The sequence below is a fragment of the Aureobasidium subglaciale genome, assembly GCF_000721755.1.
Source record: "Aureobasidium subglaciale EXF-2481 unplaced genomic scaffold scaffold_19, whole genome shotgun sequence".
In the NCBI taxonomy this organism is placed as follows: domain Eukaryota; kingdom Fungi; phylum Ascomycota; class Dothideomycetes; order Dothideales; family Saccotheciaceae; genus Aureobasidium; species Aureobasidium subglaciale.
This window is the reverse complement of record NW_013566976.1, coordinates 80,405-96,354: the sequence shown is the minus strand read 5'-3', so window position 1 is coordinate 96,354 and position 15,950 is coordinate 80,405. Positions and strand designations below refer to the sequence as shown.

General features: G+C 50.7%; 7 protein-coding genes across 7 annotated transcripts; 3 read left to right on the top strand and 4 right to left on the bottom strand.

Moving 5' to 3' along the window:
• The first annotated feature begins 9 nt into the window (after window positions 1-9).
• AUEXF2481DRAFT_361598 (uncharacterized protein) lies at window positions 10-1,222 on the top strand. The gene is made up of 2 exons (XM_013485990.1): window positions 10-323; window positions 424-1,222. Exons 1-2 carry the CDS (start codon window positions 173-175, stop codon window positions 1,149-1,151), a joined length of 879 nt encoding a protein of 292 aa, XP_013341444.1. The 5' UTR covers window positions 10-172; the 3' UTR covers window positions 1,152-1,222.
• Window positions 1,223-1,292: 70 nt separating this feature from the next.
• On the bottom strand, window positions 1,293-3,577 carry AUEXF2481DRAFT_47755 (glycoside hydrolase family 42 protein; the record flags this gene model as incomplete). The annotated part of the gene is made up of 2 exons (XM_013485937.1): window positions 1,293-3,412; window positions 3,508-3,577. 2 exons carry the CDS (start codon window positions 3,575-3,577, stop codon window positions 1,293-1,295), a joined length of 2,190 nt encoding a protein of 729 aa, XP_013341391.1.
• Window positions 3,578-3,876: 299 nt separating this feature from the next.
• AUEXF2481DRAFT_100012 (uncharacterized protein) lies at window positions 3,877-6,224 on the bottom strand (the record flags this gene model as incomplete). The annotated part of the gene is made up of 1 exon (XM_013485989.1): window positions 3,877-6,224. The coding sequence occupies one exon, from the start codon at window positions 6,222-6,224 to the stop codon at window positions 4,008-4,010; it is 2,217 nt and encodes a 738-aa protein (XP_013341443.1). The 3' UTR covers window positions 3,877-4,007.
• A 919-nt stretch (window positions 6,225-7,143) lies between these two features.
• AUEXF2481DRAFT_362078 (uncharacterized protein) lies at window positions 7,144-8,149 on the top strand. The gene is made up of 2 exons (XM_013485988.1): window positions 7,144-7,868; window positions 7,917-8,149. Exons 1-2 carry the CDS (start codon window positions 7,243-7,245, stop codon window positions 7,963-7,965), a joined length of 675 nt encoding a protein of 224 aa, XP_013341442.1. The 5' UTR covers window positions 7,144-7,242; the 3' UTR covers window positions 7,966-8,149.
• AUEXF2481DRAFT_361950 (uncharacterized protein) lies at window positions 7,927-8,746 on the bottom strand. The gene is made up of 2 exons (XM_013485987.1): window positions 8,080-8,746; window positions 7,927-8,021 (listed from the first exon to the last, which is right to left on the bottom strand). Exons 1-2 carry the CDS (start codon window positions 8,550-8,552, stop codon window positions 7,985-7,987), a joined length of 510 nt encoding a protein of 169 aa, XP_013341441.1. The 5' UTR covers window positions 8,553-8,746; the 3' UTR covers window positions 7,927-7,984.
• Window positions 8,747-9,874: 1,128 nt separating this feature from the next.
• AUEXF2481DRAFT_31690 (uncharacterized protein) lies at window positions 9,875-10,992 on the top strand (the record flags this gene model as incomplete). The annotated part of the gene is made up of 2 exons (XM_013485859.1): window positions 9,875-10,197; window positions 10,257-10,992. 2 exons carry the CDS (start codon window positions 9,875-9,877, stop codon window positions 10,990-10,992), a joined length of 1,059 nt encoding a protein of 352 aa, XP_013341313.1.
• A 1,064-nt stretch (window positions 10,993-12,056) lies between these two features.
• AUEXF2481DRAFT_7187 (uncharacterized protein) lies at window positions 12,057-13,376 on the bottom strand (the record flags this gene model as incomplete). Its single annotated transcript, XM_013485824.1, has 3 exons — window positions 12,057-12,631; window positions 12,915-13,129; window positions 13,180-13,376. The coding sequence occupies 3 exons, from the start codon at window positions 13,374-13,376 to the stop codon at window positions 12,057-12,059; spliced, it is 987 nt and encodes a 328-aa protein (XP_013341278.1).
• Window positions 13,377-15,950: the final 2,574 nt, after the last annotated feature.

Below are 15,950 nucleotides of genomic sequence, written 5' to 3'. Positions count from 1 at the left end.
TGGCAAAACATCAACACCTCGGCAAGCTTTCACAGCCGATGACATATTGCGGGGGGGAGCTTTCTGCTGTCGGAGCTCCGTGCAATTCCACCTTGATTTCGCAGGCCCAAACCTTTCACTTCACTTTTGTGCCCATTACCACTTCTTGTTCGTAAAACAGAACGGCCCAACAATGCAGAGTCTACGCGTTGCCAGACCTTTTCCTTCTCGCTTTGTTACAGCGGTGGTGCCGAGGGTGCAGAGACCATACTCTACACCTTCAGCTGCGGAACACAAGTATGAGCACATTCAACTCACCACTCCTCGTCCTGGTGTTGCTTTGAGTGAGTTTTCTTGCCCCCCTTTTTTTGAACACCCCTCCTAGTTGGAAAGAAATGAAGAGTAAAAAATAGATTACTGACAAGAAGTGTGAAAAAACATCAGTCACTCTCAACAGACCAAAAGCACTAAACGCCCTCTTCTCCCCCTTGATAAACGAACTCAACACCTGCACCTCCTCCCTCGACCGCGACACGTCAATCTCCGCAATCGTCCTGACCGGTTCGCCAAAAGCCTTTGCAGCAGGCGCAGACATCAAAGAAATGGCTCCAAAAACCTTCTCCGACGCCTACGGACACGACTTTATAGAGTCCTGGTCCAACATCACCAGGATCAAGAAACCCGTCATTGGCGCCGTGAACGGATATGCATTGGGTGGTGGCTGTGAATTGGCAATGATGTGCGATATCCTCTACGCAAGCAAAACAGCCACCTTTGGACAACCAGAGATCAAATTGGGTATTTTGCCAGGAGCGGGTGGCACGCAGAGACTTGCGCATGCTGTGGGAAAGGCAAAAGCTATGCATCTCATCCTCACCGGGGACAATTTCTCAGGCGAGCAGGCGGAACAGTGGGGGTTGGTCGCCAAATGCTTTGATGATGCTGAAGCTTGTGTGAATGGCGCGCTTGATACCGCCGAGAAGATTGCTGGATACTCCAAGATTGCCGTCAAGGCTTGCAAGGAAGCTGTCAACAAGAGTCAGGATTTGGGTGTTAGAGAGGGTGTGGAATATGAGCGAAGACTCTTCCATGGCCTTTTTGGCAGCCAGGATCAGAAGATCGGTATGGAGGCTTTTGCGAACAAGAAAAAGGCCGAGTGGACGCACTCGTAGAAACAAGTCCGAGACCTCAGCGTTTAGATACATTTTTCGGCACACTCAGATCGTTTTGCTTCTCCTCAACTAGCCAACGGTGATCTTGCTTCCCCAAATTGAATATCGCTTCCCGAGCCATAATGAACAGACTCTTCTCAGCTATGAGCTTTGCAGCTTCCACACCCTAACACCCGCCCCTCCAATCTCCGTGCCATTTCCTCCCTCCCCTCCACCCAACACCACCGTTCCATTGACCTCAGGCGCCTTAATATCCTCGGCTCCATAGTTGAACGCCCATACCAATCCCCCTCGTTCCAAAACCCTCAGGTTATCTCCAAGATCATTCTCCTTGCCCACAACTCTACCGAAAACATCCTTGACCCCTACTGCTTTAGCCATGTCCCCAATATAGGACACCAAGAGTTCAACAGGAGGATTAAAAGCAAGATAGTGGAATTTGTTCTTTGCACAAGCAGCTGGTTTGCCCTTTTTGTGTACAGAAGTTGATGTGATGGTTATAGTGCTTGTCTCGTTGTCGCGGGCACAAATGACGGTTTCTTCCCATGCAGAGATGTTGTAGGTTTTTTCTGCGTACGAGACTCCACTGTTGGCGTACGAAGGCGGAGTCTCCACTCGCGTGACCTTCATGGGTAGTTTGTCGCGGATAGTGCCTGCAGAGGGGTTGAGACCAGGTGGGTACGCAAAGTTGGGGGTACGAGAGCCGGTATGTGGGCCGAAGATCACAGTGCCGTTGTATGAGGATAATGCTTCGTTGAAAGCGGCTGGAATAATAGGCAAACTGGGTACCACAACCATCTTGTATCGACTCAGGTCCTGCTCGGGGGATATTACCTCGATGTTCAACCCCAGGCGGCGAAGCGAAGTGTAGAACGAAGCAACAACTTCGAGATATGTTAGTCCGATATTTTCAAATCCTGCATCTTTTGGCGAGTAGGATCCACTATATGGTTCGATATTCCAGGCCCAGACGGAAGTATAGTCAAACACCAGAGCTACACTAGCCTGTGTTTCCTCTGTTGACATAGATTCGCGAAGTGCTGGCAAATCTTCCAAAGCCACGACCTGGGTCTCACCAAATCCTTCATCAGGCGTATTATCAGAAACGAACAATCCAGAAAGTGTCTGCTCCTGTGCATAGGGGACCTGTCTCCATCTGAAGTAGTTGACTAAATTACCTTTCGAGGCAAAGGTCTCCAGTGTCCAAAGACGGACCATACCTTCCAGCGGGGACACACGATAAGTATTCCAATTCAGCACGCCAGGTTGCATCTCCATGACACCAAAAGGACCGTTGTTTTCTCCATATGCAGCACCAGCGATACCACGATATATAGCATGCTGCATAGCTTGCAAATCCGGCAGTCCGGTACGCAGGTATTCATTTCCCTCAGACACACCGGCAAGGGGATAGTTGTCGAAAGTCGCAAAGTCAAGTCCGACTTCACGATTGAACTTGTAATGGTCAAAGTCCGTGTAGCTGACCATAAAGTTTGTGGTCACCGCATGACTAGGTGCATGTTGTCTGATGATAGCAGTCTGCTCCTTGGCAAAATCAATAACCATGTCCGAGCTGAAGGTATACCAATCCAGTATTTGTGCCTGATTGGGCATGTAGACGTTCAGAAACGGGGGCTGAACAGTGTCGAAACTGACGTATTGAGAACTCCAGAAGACTCGACCTTGGGCTTCGTTCATCTTCTCAACGCAACCATATTTCTCCTTCAACCATGTTCTGAATCTGATGATAGCGTCATGATCGTAGGAGCGGACAGTATCGTGGCAGCCAAATTCGTTGTCAAGTTGCCAGGCGACGATGTTCGAATGATTGCCATAACGCTCAGCAAGTTTCTGCGTTATACCTTGGCTAAGCTTCCTGTAGTCAAATGAAGAGAAGCTGTAATGTCTTCGGGATCCGAAAATGAGAGTCTGGTTTGTACGGTCCACGAAGTTGACATCATACTTCTCCGTCAACCAGTTTGGTGGAGCTGCAGTAGGGGTGCCAACAATGGCCTTGAGACCATATTTGCCAAACAGCTCCAAGGTTGTGTCCAGAAGAGTAAAGTTGTATACGCCCTCTGATGGCTCCAGAACTTCCCAGTCGAATTCACTGACTCGGACGTAACTGATATTGGCATCTCTCATGGCAGCCATGTCTGGCTCCCACATGTACTCGGGCCATTGAGAGGGGTAATAGTCGACAGCAAGATGTAGACCACTAGGCCACCGACTCTGATCCGGGGTAAAAGACACATTGTACGCTCGTGGGACGAATCGTGTGGTAGCGCTAAGAGCCACTTGAGTCAAGATTGGCACTAAAGCAATTGATGTGTGCATGGCGGCTGATCAAGCATACAGCGAAGCTCAATTCTCAACTCAGGAACGGGGATCTTGACATCTTTGTACTTGGTGCTTAAGCATATCATCTCGGGTTATTGATGTCCGAATGATCGATCGTCGGCCGACGGTATCGGCAAAGGTATGAAGATGGCGGGGGCCTGCATAGGGCAGTGTGGAGTGCACGCATTTGACAATCAGGCTGATTGTAGACCTTAGGGCAGGATGATCATGGATAGAACATTGCGCTGGAGAAGCGCATTACTGGGTGGTCCATGACTTATACCAAGTGGTCAAGAATCACGAATGATCGCGAGGCAGCTTTTTGAAATCGGCGCGGTCAGCGTCAGCAAGTGGAGAAAAGCCCGATGCTGAATGTTCTTGCCTTGACGATCATTCCTGCTCTTGTCTGAGCATTTATCAGCTCTAAACACATGTGTTGCGATTACCATTGGTTCGTATCTACCACAAAGTTCTCGTCCATGCATTCATCGTATCATGGCTCATCTTGGTGGCCTATCATGAGCCTTCTTCAGCTCTTGTTGGTGCCCAATTGCCAAGCCACTCTCTCGCCTTGTCCAACTGTCCGTTCTCTGCTTCGAGAGCACCGATACACCAAGGTAATGCGTAGGACTCTCCCTTCATGCCGTGTTCCTCCTTCAGCATCTCCGCCAAAGTTCTCCTAATCTGGCTAGGCTCATCAACACAGAAGTGCAATGGCTTTACCTCGTTCGACGTGACAATTGCATCCACGTATGGTTTGATCATTGGCAAGGCGTCCTTCGTTGTCATTGCGCCGCCTACACCAGTGTTTGTTCTTCCAGTCTTGCAGAAAGTGTTGCAGCACCAAGACTTTCCACAGCCAGTCAGAAGCTGCGTCAGGTATCGACGTTCGATTCTACGCTTCAAGGCTTTGTTCTCTGGATCGTAGGTGCTAACATACAATGGCCCGAAGCAAGCTGCACACAAGCCAATATCGTTTCCTGTGTCTTTAGCAACGGCTCTTGTGTTGCCATCGTGAGATGTGCCATCGAGAGTGCGGCCGCAGTTGGTATTTCGGCACAGACGGGGCTGTGATCGTGATTTTCGAGTCAAGTCGTGGTGTTTGAGATGAGTTTCCATATCTCGTAGGCGTACGATTCGTGAACAGAGATGACATTCTGTCGTCCTGCTGCCATCGGCTAACTCGTGGGGCGTGAGACCTGAGAGCAATGCTTCCGCATTTGGCACATCGGGATCACCTTCTTGTGGTACTGACAAGTGGCAGAAGCGACACAAGATCGTCTTAGCTGGGCAGACAGAAGTTTTGTGATGAGCAAGCTGGGGAAGAGAGGAAAAAGTGGCAGCCGTGCTGCATGACGTGCAAGTGAATGGTGACGGTGGGTGGTAGAGGTAGTTGTGCTTAAGTTGCGAAGCAGAGCTGTTACCATAGAAGGTGTCGTGTGGACAATGCCAGTGTTTCTCTAATGCTGGGGAGCGCTTTTGGAAGACCTGGCCGCATCCTTGAGGACAGAGGACGTTGTTGCGCAGACAAAAGTTCTCATGAAGCATCAGTGTTCGTTGCGGCACCCACTGCCCGCAGTTCTTGCAGCGCACATCTTCGGGATTCGGTGGTTGCTCAGGGATTGAAGTAGAATCGGCAGGTTTTGTGTCACCTGTCTTTACACGCACTGTAAACTGACGAGGTTCTGCTGAGACATGGTTGTCTGCGTCACGGAAGACATGAACGGAGATCCAAAGAGCCTCTGCATCTTCGAGCTCGGCGTTGGACGCTTCAAGGCGGATTCTCTTCGCCGGCCGTCCACTGAAATCACCAAAGACGTGTTCCTCAAGACGCGGCCTGTTCCGTTGGTGTGCTGAGAAAGGCGATACGAGAAGGTCAACGTCATCGTCTGTATCTACACCTTCGACCTCGATCTCGATTGCTTGGGACCTTGGCCATGATGGCAACTGATAGTCAATGTAATCGCCAGGCGAGATTTGACCCTGCTTGGCTCGGAAGAGGTCAAGGTCTCCGCCTGCAGAGCTGCCTTCACTACCATTGGTTTTCTGTATCTTTTGTGCAATTCTGGCAATCGTTTCCCTTGCTTGCTCTTCATTCAGAGCCTCAATGTCAACCTCGAGATCGGTGTCTACGACACACACGGCATCAGACTCTGGTTTGAATGAGTCTATGAGGAAGCGGAACTCTTCTCTTGCCGGGCCAGGCACAACCAAAACCTCTCCCTTTGTCAGAGTAGTATAATTTGAACGCAAATGCTGTTCCAGCAAGGCCTTCCAGTCGTCTGGATCGTAGCCAGCCTCGAGCGGGCGTAGCTTGACGAACGTGCCCTTGGGTATTTGTCGCGCATGTATTGTGACTTGTGCTTCATCTTCTTTAAGATCCAGTGCTTGCCAGAGGAAGCTGCTTAGTATGGTGCATCCCTCTTCCGCCGAGAACTCGCGGATGCCTGCATAGACGACTCGGCCATTATTCGCGTTGACCAAGCGGAAGGTCAGAGGATGTGGTAACTGGTTCTTTTGTTCTGATGAGCGGTGATTAGGCTGTCGTGAGCCTGCATAATACGACGAGTAAGAACTGAAGTCATTCGAGGGTTGCGATGTGGCGGAGGCGGCTGTCGAGGCGGCCGTGAGTAATTGTTCGAGCGCAGATTGAGGCAAGACAATCTTGTCTCCGCGCAAGTTGCCGGCAGGTGACGCTGTAAATTGTCCCGACCACTGTAGTTCACTATCCATGTCTGAGGCTAACTGACGACGAGAATGCGGCACGCGAGAACATAAGCAGTCTCGCGATTGTGTTTGTTCTAGAAGTTGCCATGGCACATATGTCATCAACAAATCTGCGGCTATTAGATAAGATAGTCTGCTATCTCCTTCGACAGTTGATGCCAAGCTTACATGGCAAGCAGCATGACCCTGACCATTGGTTGTCATGACATTCCAGAGCGATTACTTGAGGCAACGCGTATAGAGATACTTGCCAACGATTCGTCGTGGTTGTCGCAGCATACTGAACCACAGCTGCGACCATGAGAGGTTTCGAGACCACGCAATTCGCAGCTCGGCGGCTTCTCGCGGCTTCTCGCTGCTTGTGCCGCGTCACAAGGACATACACTCTCCCGAATCGATTGCTCGCATCAGTTTTGTAACAAACGATCTTGAATCGTCATGAGTGATGATCAGAGACTGTACTCGGTGGAACGCGATTCTAGAACATTGAGAATAAAGTAATCATGTCAAGCCATTCTCATGTTCTCGAACATCGCCTGTTGACCTGAGTTTCGTGGCATGAAAAGCATCCACGTTTTCCTGGTCTGTAACACGCAAGAGATTACGAATATGTCGAACCTTTCCTCATTCGCTTGTGTCAAGGCTTGTCTCGTTATAATTGTGGGAAATTTCGTTGTGACTTCAATCCTCAATAATCGAACACAGCATGCAGTCAATACCCCGACTGGTCGTTGCGGCGATAGCACTGCTGACCATCACCTAGTTCTACTACCAGCTTTCGGATCTACCACATCTCAAAGACCTACTACAGCAACCATCTCATGAGAAGAGTCATGCTACAACTGTATTGAGCTCGGCAGAGGACTCCTCGAGCAGATCTGCTCCAGGCTTTGCCATACTCGACAAGGCAGGGAGTGTGGAAATTGACAACTCGTCCGGGGGCAATCATCCTTTGAATGTTGACCCAATCATCATACCTACTGGAAATAATTCTGTCGCTGCAGCGAACGACAAAGCTGTAGTCATGGGCGCACTTTCAGCTGACGACGTAGCATGGGCGACAACAAAACTCATCGGATGGGACGCTTTCGTGTATACAGTCGACGACAACACCAGCATGCTACTCCATACTGATCGCAACGAAGGCAAAGAGGCAAATGCCTACTTGACGTATCTGATCCAAGAATACGACTCACTGCCGTCGACCGTTGCATTTGTACACTCACATGAGTTCGGCTGGCTCAGGGCATGGCATACCGATGCAAAACGCCACTCCAATGTCGAGAGTCTGAACTCGTTGAATATCAAATTTGTGGAGAGGAATGGCTATGCAAATTTGAGATGCGTGCCTAATCCTGGCTGCCCGGATGAGGTGCGCCCTTTCCGAGATCCTGTCGACACGACAAAGACTACTGAAGTGGCATTCGCTGCTGCTTGGAAGGATATATTCGGCAATGACGATGTTCCGGAAGTGATCGGCGTGGCTTGCTGTGCTCAATTCGCAGTGTCGAGAGAGCAGATTATGAAGAGGACCAAAGGTGAATATGTTCGCATGCATCGATGGCTGATGAATACCGAGCTGGATGACCAGACGTCAGGGAGAGTGTTTGAATATCTCTGGCACATTGTGTTTGGTCAGGGGTCTGTTTAGTCAGTATCGTGTATCGACTAGTGAATTTCCCAGCTAATGGATTGTAGCTGCCCAGATCTGGCACAGTGTTACAGAGACGTGTATGGCGATGAGTGAGGCTGACCCTCAGCACGGCCTACGGCGCATTCGTCGAATGAAAAGGCAAAGATGGCCTGGTCAGAATCAGTCATGGTTGCACAATAGACGACAGCACGAGACGGCTCCAGTCACTCTATAAACTTGTTCTCGTCAAATCGTCTGTCAAGCACCAAGCCGTCGGCGACAGCGAACGCAGTACCTGGCATGGCAGCGCCCAGAACACGCCAGTCTGCAGGTGCCTCGATGTACCAGGAACATATCACTGAGGATGTGTGTGCATATGCGAGCGCCTTGAAAAACATCATCGGCCAGCGCACTCGACCCAGACGGACATCATGTATCACTGCTGCGACTCCAATGAGGTATATGAGCAGAGCCGAGACGATCACTGTGCGTTGGGCAATGAGCAGAATTCTGCTAGGAGCATCCGCACATAAAGCGCTGGAGAAAGAGGTAGCACCAACGGCCTGCAGCATCGCGCCTGCTGCTGCCAGGTGGTATGGTTCGCGATGTAGGCGACCGAGCTCGACACCGCCGCCGATGGAGGTCTTGAGCATCTCTTTGCTCTCCTGTCTCGAGTCGTGCTCGACATTTAGCTCGGCCATGTTGGAAGGCTAAAGACGAGGTTCTATTAGGAATTCGAGTGTAGAGTACGAGAAGAAGATGCGAAAATAGATGCGATGTTGTTGTCAGGCTGCCATTGGAGTATCGGCCAGTCGGTCGACTACCTCGGTTGCCTGCCAAGCACGCTTCACGACTCGTTCTTTGCATCCTTCACCCTCGTGTCCCCCTGTTTCTATCTTGGTCGCACCTATTTCTGCATATCGTGACTATCACTCGTGACTTAACGCATGCAAAGGCAAATATGTCAGGATTTCGGTGAACGATGACAGCAAAGAAGCGAAGAAAAGAACATGCGTCATAGCACACGGTTGTCGCGATTGACAACCGGCGCGAAAGCTGTTGGCAGAGGAGCGAACCTCACCCCCCCACATGTCATGGGAAAACCAATCTGCCAAGCACTGCTGTTTGTTGTTGCTATTTCTGCACCGTTTTTTTCTGCAGCGTCCCCGTACACAACGGCGCGATGCGTTGAGAAAACGGACTCGCAATCTGTGCCGGAGACACGACGCAACGACGACGTACACCGCGGAACCGCCAGCAGAACTTGCTGCAAAAGACTTGTCAGAGTATTGGGAAGAAAAAGATTGAGAGACAAGAGAGTTGAGGCTGGCGGGGCGATCTCGCTCGGGCCTGTCAGCGAGAGAAAAAACACGCAAGCCCTAGCGAAATTCCGGGGTGAGGCTGGGAAAGAACTCCTGAGCTAGCGATGGCATGTTCCTGAGACTAGTTTGCATGTTTACATGCAAGGCACAGAAGTCTGTTTCCATGCTCATCTAACAGGGGGATTTCACTCGCAGTATGAGATTAATCACAGAGGCAGAACAGCAACAAGCCGAGAACTCATTTGCAAACGGTCCAACTTACAACGGAGGTTGTGCGGCAACAGAACATGACTACAAGGCCCGTTATCACTCCCAGAGCCGAAGCATACGAGAAAAGATCCCCCAAGGTGAATCCTTCGTCCGTGCGATGTGCTATTTCGAAACTCAAGCACCCATAATTTTTCCTGATTCATCCAACAGCTCCAAGATTGTCTAGCGCTGGTGTTGTATGTTGAGAACAACCGGGGCCTTGGTGTGATGGCTTGCAGCTGGCTGAGGCTTTGGCCTTCCTTCCATGCACATAATCAGCCTTGGTGGCCGGTAATATAGCTATCCACATCTCCCCGCCACCGTTTTTCTTGTTACTTTCTGCGTGTTCATATTAGAAGACTTCCATACCCCTGTGTTTTGTTCTCTTACATCCTTCTTTTGCATCTCACCTTCCGCCCTTCTCCAACCTCCTATCACACCATACCGCAGATATGAGATACACTACCGCAATCCTTTCCCTGGCCGCCATTGCTGTTGCTCAGGACTGCGTCACCAGCTACGAGTCGTGTCTTCTGACCACCGACGAGAACACTTGCACTTCTCAACTCGCCTCGTGCAAGAACGTCTGTGCAAACGGACTTGATGCATGCAACCAGAGCGATGCTGGATCCGTCGTCTGCCAGAAGAACTACAACTCATGCCTGAACACCTTCCCCATCATCCCCGGTGGTTCTGACTGTGTTGCCAAGTACATCAAGTGTGGTGAATCTGGTCAATCAATTGAGAGCTGTAACTCCCAGAACGCTGTCTGCAAGTAAGTTTAAACTGGCCATGCATGCAATGTGAGAAGTCAATCGCTGACCATGTATCCAGGGACACATGCACAAACATCAACAGCGCCTGCCTGTCATCTGGCTCCGCCGACCAGGCTGCCTGCGCAACCCAGTACAACCAGTGCTACTACTCGACCTCGGACACCATCACCCTCGACACCGTAGCCAAGTACCAGAACTGCCTCAACACTGGCGCCAACGTGACCTCGTGCAACGCTGAGCTCACCAACTTCAAGGACGAGTGCACCACCATCCAGGCCACTTGCCTCGTTTCCGGAACTGCTGATGCCACCTTCTGCTCGGCCCTCACCGCCTCCTGCTACTACAACGGCAGCAAGTGGAGCCGTACTTCCTGCTCTGCCGCCTTCTCCGCCTGCACCGCTGATGACTCTGAGTGCCGCCGCCAATTGACCCAGTGCAAGGACACCTGCACAAACGCCGAGGCCTCTTGCCGTACTGCCCAGAACGCTGATGCTTCCGCTTGCGCTGCTGTCCGCTCTTCCTGCCAGGGCTCTGCCAACGACCCCATCACCGATCCTAACATCTCCTCTTCTTCGTCCTCTGCTGCTGCCTCTTCCTCTGCTTCCGCAGCTGTCAGCAAGACTTTGAGCTCCATCTTGACTGTCAGCACTGGTGGCTACACCTACGCCAACGGCACTGTTGGCAAGAATGCCACTTCCACCTACACCCCCATCTCCTACACCGGTGCTGCCTCCAAGGCCGGTGTCTCTGCCGCTCTCGCTGGTGTTTTCGGTGTTGCTGCTTACCTTTTGTAAATGGTTTACTAGACTAGGAACGTAAGATGTTTTTATTAGACGGAGAGAGTTCACTTCTGATGTAGTGTTTCATGGGAAATGAGGGAAAAGGTGGGGAACAGCATTCCCCCCCAATGGCCATTGTGAATGACACAAGACCTATTTTAATGTATATTTACGCTGTCACAAGAAATATGAAAGAAAAACATATCCATCAATATTTCTATCTTGCCTTTGTTAATCTCCCTGGTGTTCTACAATCTCATGAGACGATGCTGGAAGAAGCTACGCTGCTCTGGATATGTACATGCTGATCAAGGAGAGAAGTAGACCGCCAGGGTCGCGGGAGTGAATACTCAGGTCGCTACATGGCAGCGCAGGTGGCACAGTGTCATTAGCAAAAGTGACACTGCTTTCTCGACAAGACTCCTGGTTGTACTGTGGCGTTGCAATGCAGAGTGTTTTTCGCTCTTCCTGAGCATCTGCTGAGAGCTCCCCTTCTCGGCCCGCAGTCTTGTCCTCTCAGCGTGCGTATACACATTTCTACAAATGATGCTGCATATCAATAAGCACAGAACAGTGGCATCACGCAGAGCGGACGGGATGCTATATCTATACGAGTGATGAGGGCTAGCGGAGATCTTCAGGCAGAGAGGCGATGATGGTCTTTGCGAAGGCGACCAAAACCTCAGCTTGTCCCATATTGTCAGGGGGCCCCTCGATAGCTTGGAGACCCGAGCCGACGAATACATGAACATCCCTGACAGCCTCCTCGAGCATCTCGTTCATCATCTTGTCCATCTCAACCATCGACTCCTTCAAACCACGCATGCTCTCTTCCTTCAAGACCTCAAACTCCGGATCGTCGATAGGGGTAGGATCGGGGTTCATGCTGGGTTGCGGTCCAGCTTTGATGTAGTCGTGGTATCTCTTGGTCAGCCCGGCGATCGCGTCGAGGGATGCCTCCGAGTAAGGATCGTAGAACCCGGGCAGCATGTAAGGGGGCGTCGGTCAAGAGGACATTCATGTTGTCGCGGTGAACCATGAAACAGTTTCTGAGGGCAAGCAGCAAAAGTCGATGACGATTAACGCGCTGATCTTTGGTTCGAGGGGTGGAGGGGCTTGATCCCACTCGCCATTGAGCAGCCCCTTTGCGATGTAGGCGAGACGAATGAGATCCCATTTCTCACAACTTCTGAGGGTGGTTTTGTGGATGAAGTCGAGATGAACTTGAGAAGGCGAGGAAGGCATGGGTACTCATCGTGGTCACCACCGATTACGTCGTTCGTGCCGTCGAAGTGGTTGCTGATCTCGTCGTTCATGTCGTCAACGACGTCGTTGTCAGATTGATCTGCGCGCTTCTCGAAGTCTTCATCGGGTGTGCGCAGGTCGATCTGCCTCGAAGCTGGTTCTTGTGACATCGTTGCTGATGTGTGGAAGTTGGTTTGTAGTGGGAGGACCGGTAATAGAGCGTAGTATGCGTATGTGGTGTGATGCACGACGTCGCGTACCTTGGCGACCAGGCGTAGTGAATGAAGTTGAAAGTCTGTGTTGGCCAGAGCTAGGGCGTCGGGCAACGAGAGAGGTCTGAACGACGCAGACCACTTGATAACGTACCGGGATTGACGATGGTTCAACACGACAACGATTGTGAACTCTGCTAGCACAGTCAATACCGTCCAAGACGAGTCAGTGAACCGTCTGTCAACGAGATTTAAGCTGCTGTGCCAATGACGGTATGAAAACATCCAGCCCAACGTGACTACTGCACGTGTTGTGTACTCCTCAAATTTGGCTGCAGTCCGTCCTATCCTCTCCTCTCATGCGGAATGCTCTTTCGACGAACAGTTCGTAACTCTCAAGATTCCCGTCGATAGCTAAGCGATAGCGTTGGCTGTGTCGGTATAGGCAAATTGCACTAACATCACTTTTGGCAGGCGTACAGCCAAAGATGGCCTTGAACCGATCGTATCGCTCCATGTAATCGCACCGTATCTCGAAATGATCTTGTTCAGCTTGTGCAAGATTGCTGTAGGCATGTTGAAGGATATCGTTCCGTTTCCGAACTTGGACGTCGCTGAGAAGATGGTCTGCAAGAGCCTCGCCGTCAGGGTAGAAGAGTTGCTCATACAAGTTCACAGCTTGTTCAGCATGCCAGCTTTGATTGTGGTTAGCAGAGGCATCGGCCCATCTAGCGATCCGACATACAGAAAGTTCTCGTCACCGAGAGAAAGGATACGATGACAGCCTGCCTGGTGGTAAATGCTGAGATCAGCGTAATTCAACAGAAGACGGCAGAGGCGCTCGCTCTCCTCAAAGTCTTCCGAATCAAAGCTGTCGCTGGCTCTCTTGAAGAGACTCCTGAATACATGCTCGCGAGCACTTGTCTCGTAGCCTGCCAACATCCTTGACGGCCTCGAGAGATTTTCTTTGAGCAAAGTTACGTAGAGAGAGATAGCCACGGATAATACAGCGAAAGGGAAACACAAGGGAGTTGAGACGAACACAATGACGGAGCTCACCAAAATTGGCGTGTCGGTTATTCGCAGCAATTTTGCATGAGGGAACAAGAAACCGCTTTAGGTAGGAAATCGCAGACCTCTGCAACGACATAAGAACGACATACCTCCCAGTCATACGCTGGGTTTGCGACCATATCACTGCTCTACATTGTGGTCGATAATGCGCACATGATCATGCAAACTTGACCGGCAATCTGTTGGAGGCCTCCGTATCCTTCTCAAGGCAATTGAACAAGCGGAAGCCTCTGAAGTCGACGTATACACAGTGCCTCGAATGGCATCGAAATTAGAAGTCGATACATTCGAGTTTGTGAACGAAGCGCTTGTGACACCACTACACACGGTGTCGAAAGCTCCCATGCGACTTTGTTGTATTTGAGGTGCGACGAGATGCGGGCAAGGCAGGGAACAAAGGACTCGACGCGTTGGCTCTCTCCAAAGTAGCAACTCGACGCGAGAGCTCGCCAAGGCGGCCGACTTTACCCGACCTCGACCTCCCAAGACTCCTTCAACCATCTGATGGTCCCGCTGTCGCAGCAATACATCAATATACTTGAGCAAGTTTCATGGTCTGGAACTCTTAGCGAGGGGAGGAGATCGTCAACAAGCTGACCCCTCGAAATCAGGTGCGAGGCTTGAGCGAATGCCGAACAGCTTCTGCGAGGTTTGTGCTTCTCCAGCTTTTGGGTTTGCGAGATTTGTGCCTGTAGAAAGATAGGCCTTCCGCGCGACTTGTGCGTAGCGAGTGTCGTATCATGTAATGCTATGGCTCTCATGACCACCGACGATCTCATAGGTCGAGAGCTTGATGTAGGTCAGCACAGCACAAAAGACTCAAGTTCCTCGAACGTGGCAAGATGATTTGCCAAGTCTTATTGGGCTCTGTAAGCCCGCTCAGCACAATTGACGCAGGGTCCAACATGCTGGGAAGCTGAAGCACATACCCCCAACCAACGCACAAGTCTCGCACGCACAAGTTGCTCAGCTGGTATATATACTTGGCCATCTGCCACCGCTAATCTTCTCAGCTACACACATCAACATTATCAAAGCTTTCACTCGACTTTCAGCCTTCCGTTCATCTCTGCCCACTTTCCAACAACCAAATCTTCAACTCAACATCAACAAACATGGCTGGTGGCTGCGGTAACGCTTCATGTTCTTGTTCCAGCTGCGGCTGTGCTGCCGGTAGTTGCACTTGCGGCGTGAGTGATCCTTCTCGATCCACGTTTTCTTTTGTCATGAGCCATATGGATTTCAGCTTCATCTCATGACGCCTCCATGCTTTTCCTGTGTAGCTAGACCATGAACGCTGACACCAATCACAGAAATAAACACCTTCACTCGTCCTCAGCTAGCTGGCCATGATGTCGTCTCTATCCGACCACTACTTGTCAAGGCCCCGCTAGCCCAGAGGCATCAAAAGTCGACGACATCATTGTGAGCCCGCTTGTGAACAGAGAGGAGCCTCAGCATCGACAAAAGCCCCAACACAAAACACACCAAAAACAACATCACCTTGGAACCTCATGGCGCGTGAGATGTCCTCCAGATACGAGAACGACCGACTATCAGATACGGACAGAAATTCGTTGGAAGCAGACGTCGAACATGGATATATCAATTGGGATGGTGGAAGATAGACTTGCAAAGACAGACAGTTGTTGAGCTATTCTTACTAGTCAAATCATACGAACCGACATCTGACTACAGTAATCGCAATCGCGTTCTTCCAGTGCTTCGTTCTTCCAGTGCTTCGTTCTTCCAGTGCTTCGTTCTTCCAGTGCTTCGTTCTTCCAGTGCTTCGTTCTTCCAGTGCTTCGTTCTGTCCGCGTGTACAATGGTGACAAAGCGTTTCTTCTATGTTTGTGGCTAGAGATGCTCCAGAATAATCAAGCATGAGTCACAAGATGGACCAACGAGGTCTTGTCACCTAGTCACACATAGTCATCTAGTATCCGTGATGAATGCACATAGTGCCTACGACAATCACAATCCGCGTCTGGAAGAAACGATTATGGAATCCCTCAACGTGGAACTCAGGGCGGTGTCCGACGATATGGGTCTGCGTCTACTCAAACTTCACTTCAGGTACATCTACCCACATCTACCTGTATTGTCTCGGACACAAATGCTCGGCGATGACAGATATATGCTTGACGTATTTCACGGCTTGCCTGTCTCTTTGCGTGCTATGGTTTACGTCTCTGCAGCACCATTCATGGTGTACGACGACGTTCTGTCAACAATTTTGGATCAGTCGTAACCCTCCATCCAAAATCTCGCGCGTGTCGCTTAGCAAGCAGTCTCACACGAGATTCACAGACCACATCTTTCCACCCTGCAAGCTTGGCTACTGTTACTGCAACGCGAGAATAATGTGCCATGCGTACAAGGTTCTGGCTTTCAGTGGAGTCTAGTGGCCTGGACAGTAGGTCTTGCACATACTCTTGGCCT

What these genes read in the sequence shown, in the direction of transcription:
- AUEXF2481DRAFT_361598 (XM_013485990.1), top strand. Translation starts at nt 173, where the DNA reads ATGCAGAGTCTACGCGTTGCCAGACCTTTTCCTTCTCGCTTTGTTACA. An exon ending in TCGTCCTGGTGTTGCTTTGA is followed by an intron (nt 324 to 423) that starts GTGAGTTTTCTT and finishes AAAAAACATCAG; the next exon opens with TCACTCTCAACAGACCAAAA.
- AUEXF2481DRAFT_362078 (XM_013485988.1), top strand. Translation starts at nt 7,243, where the DNA reads ATGGGCGCACTTTCAGCTGACGACGTAGCATGGGCGACAACAAAACTC. An exon ending in TTTGGTCAGGGGTCTGTTTA is followed by an intron (nt 7,869 to 7,916) that starts GTCAGTATCGTG and finishes AATGGATTGTAG; the next exon opens with CTGCCCAGATCTGGCACAGT.
- AUEXF2481DRAFT_361950 (XM_013485987.1), bottom strand. Translation starts at nt 8,552, where the DNA reads ATGGCCGAGCTAAATGTCGAGCACGACTCGAGACAGGAGAGCAAAGAG. An exon ending in GACGAGAACAAGTTTATAGA is followed by an intron (nt 8,022 to 8,079) that starts GTGACTGGAGCC and finishes GATTCTGACCAG; the next exon opens with GCCATCTTTGCCTTTTCATT.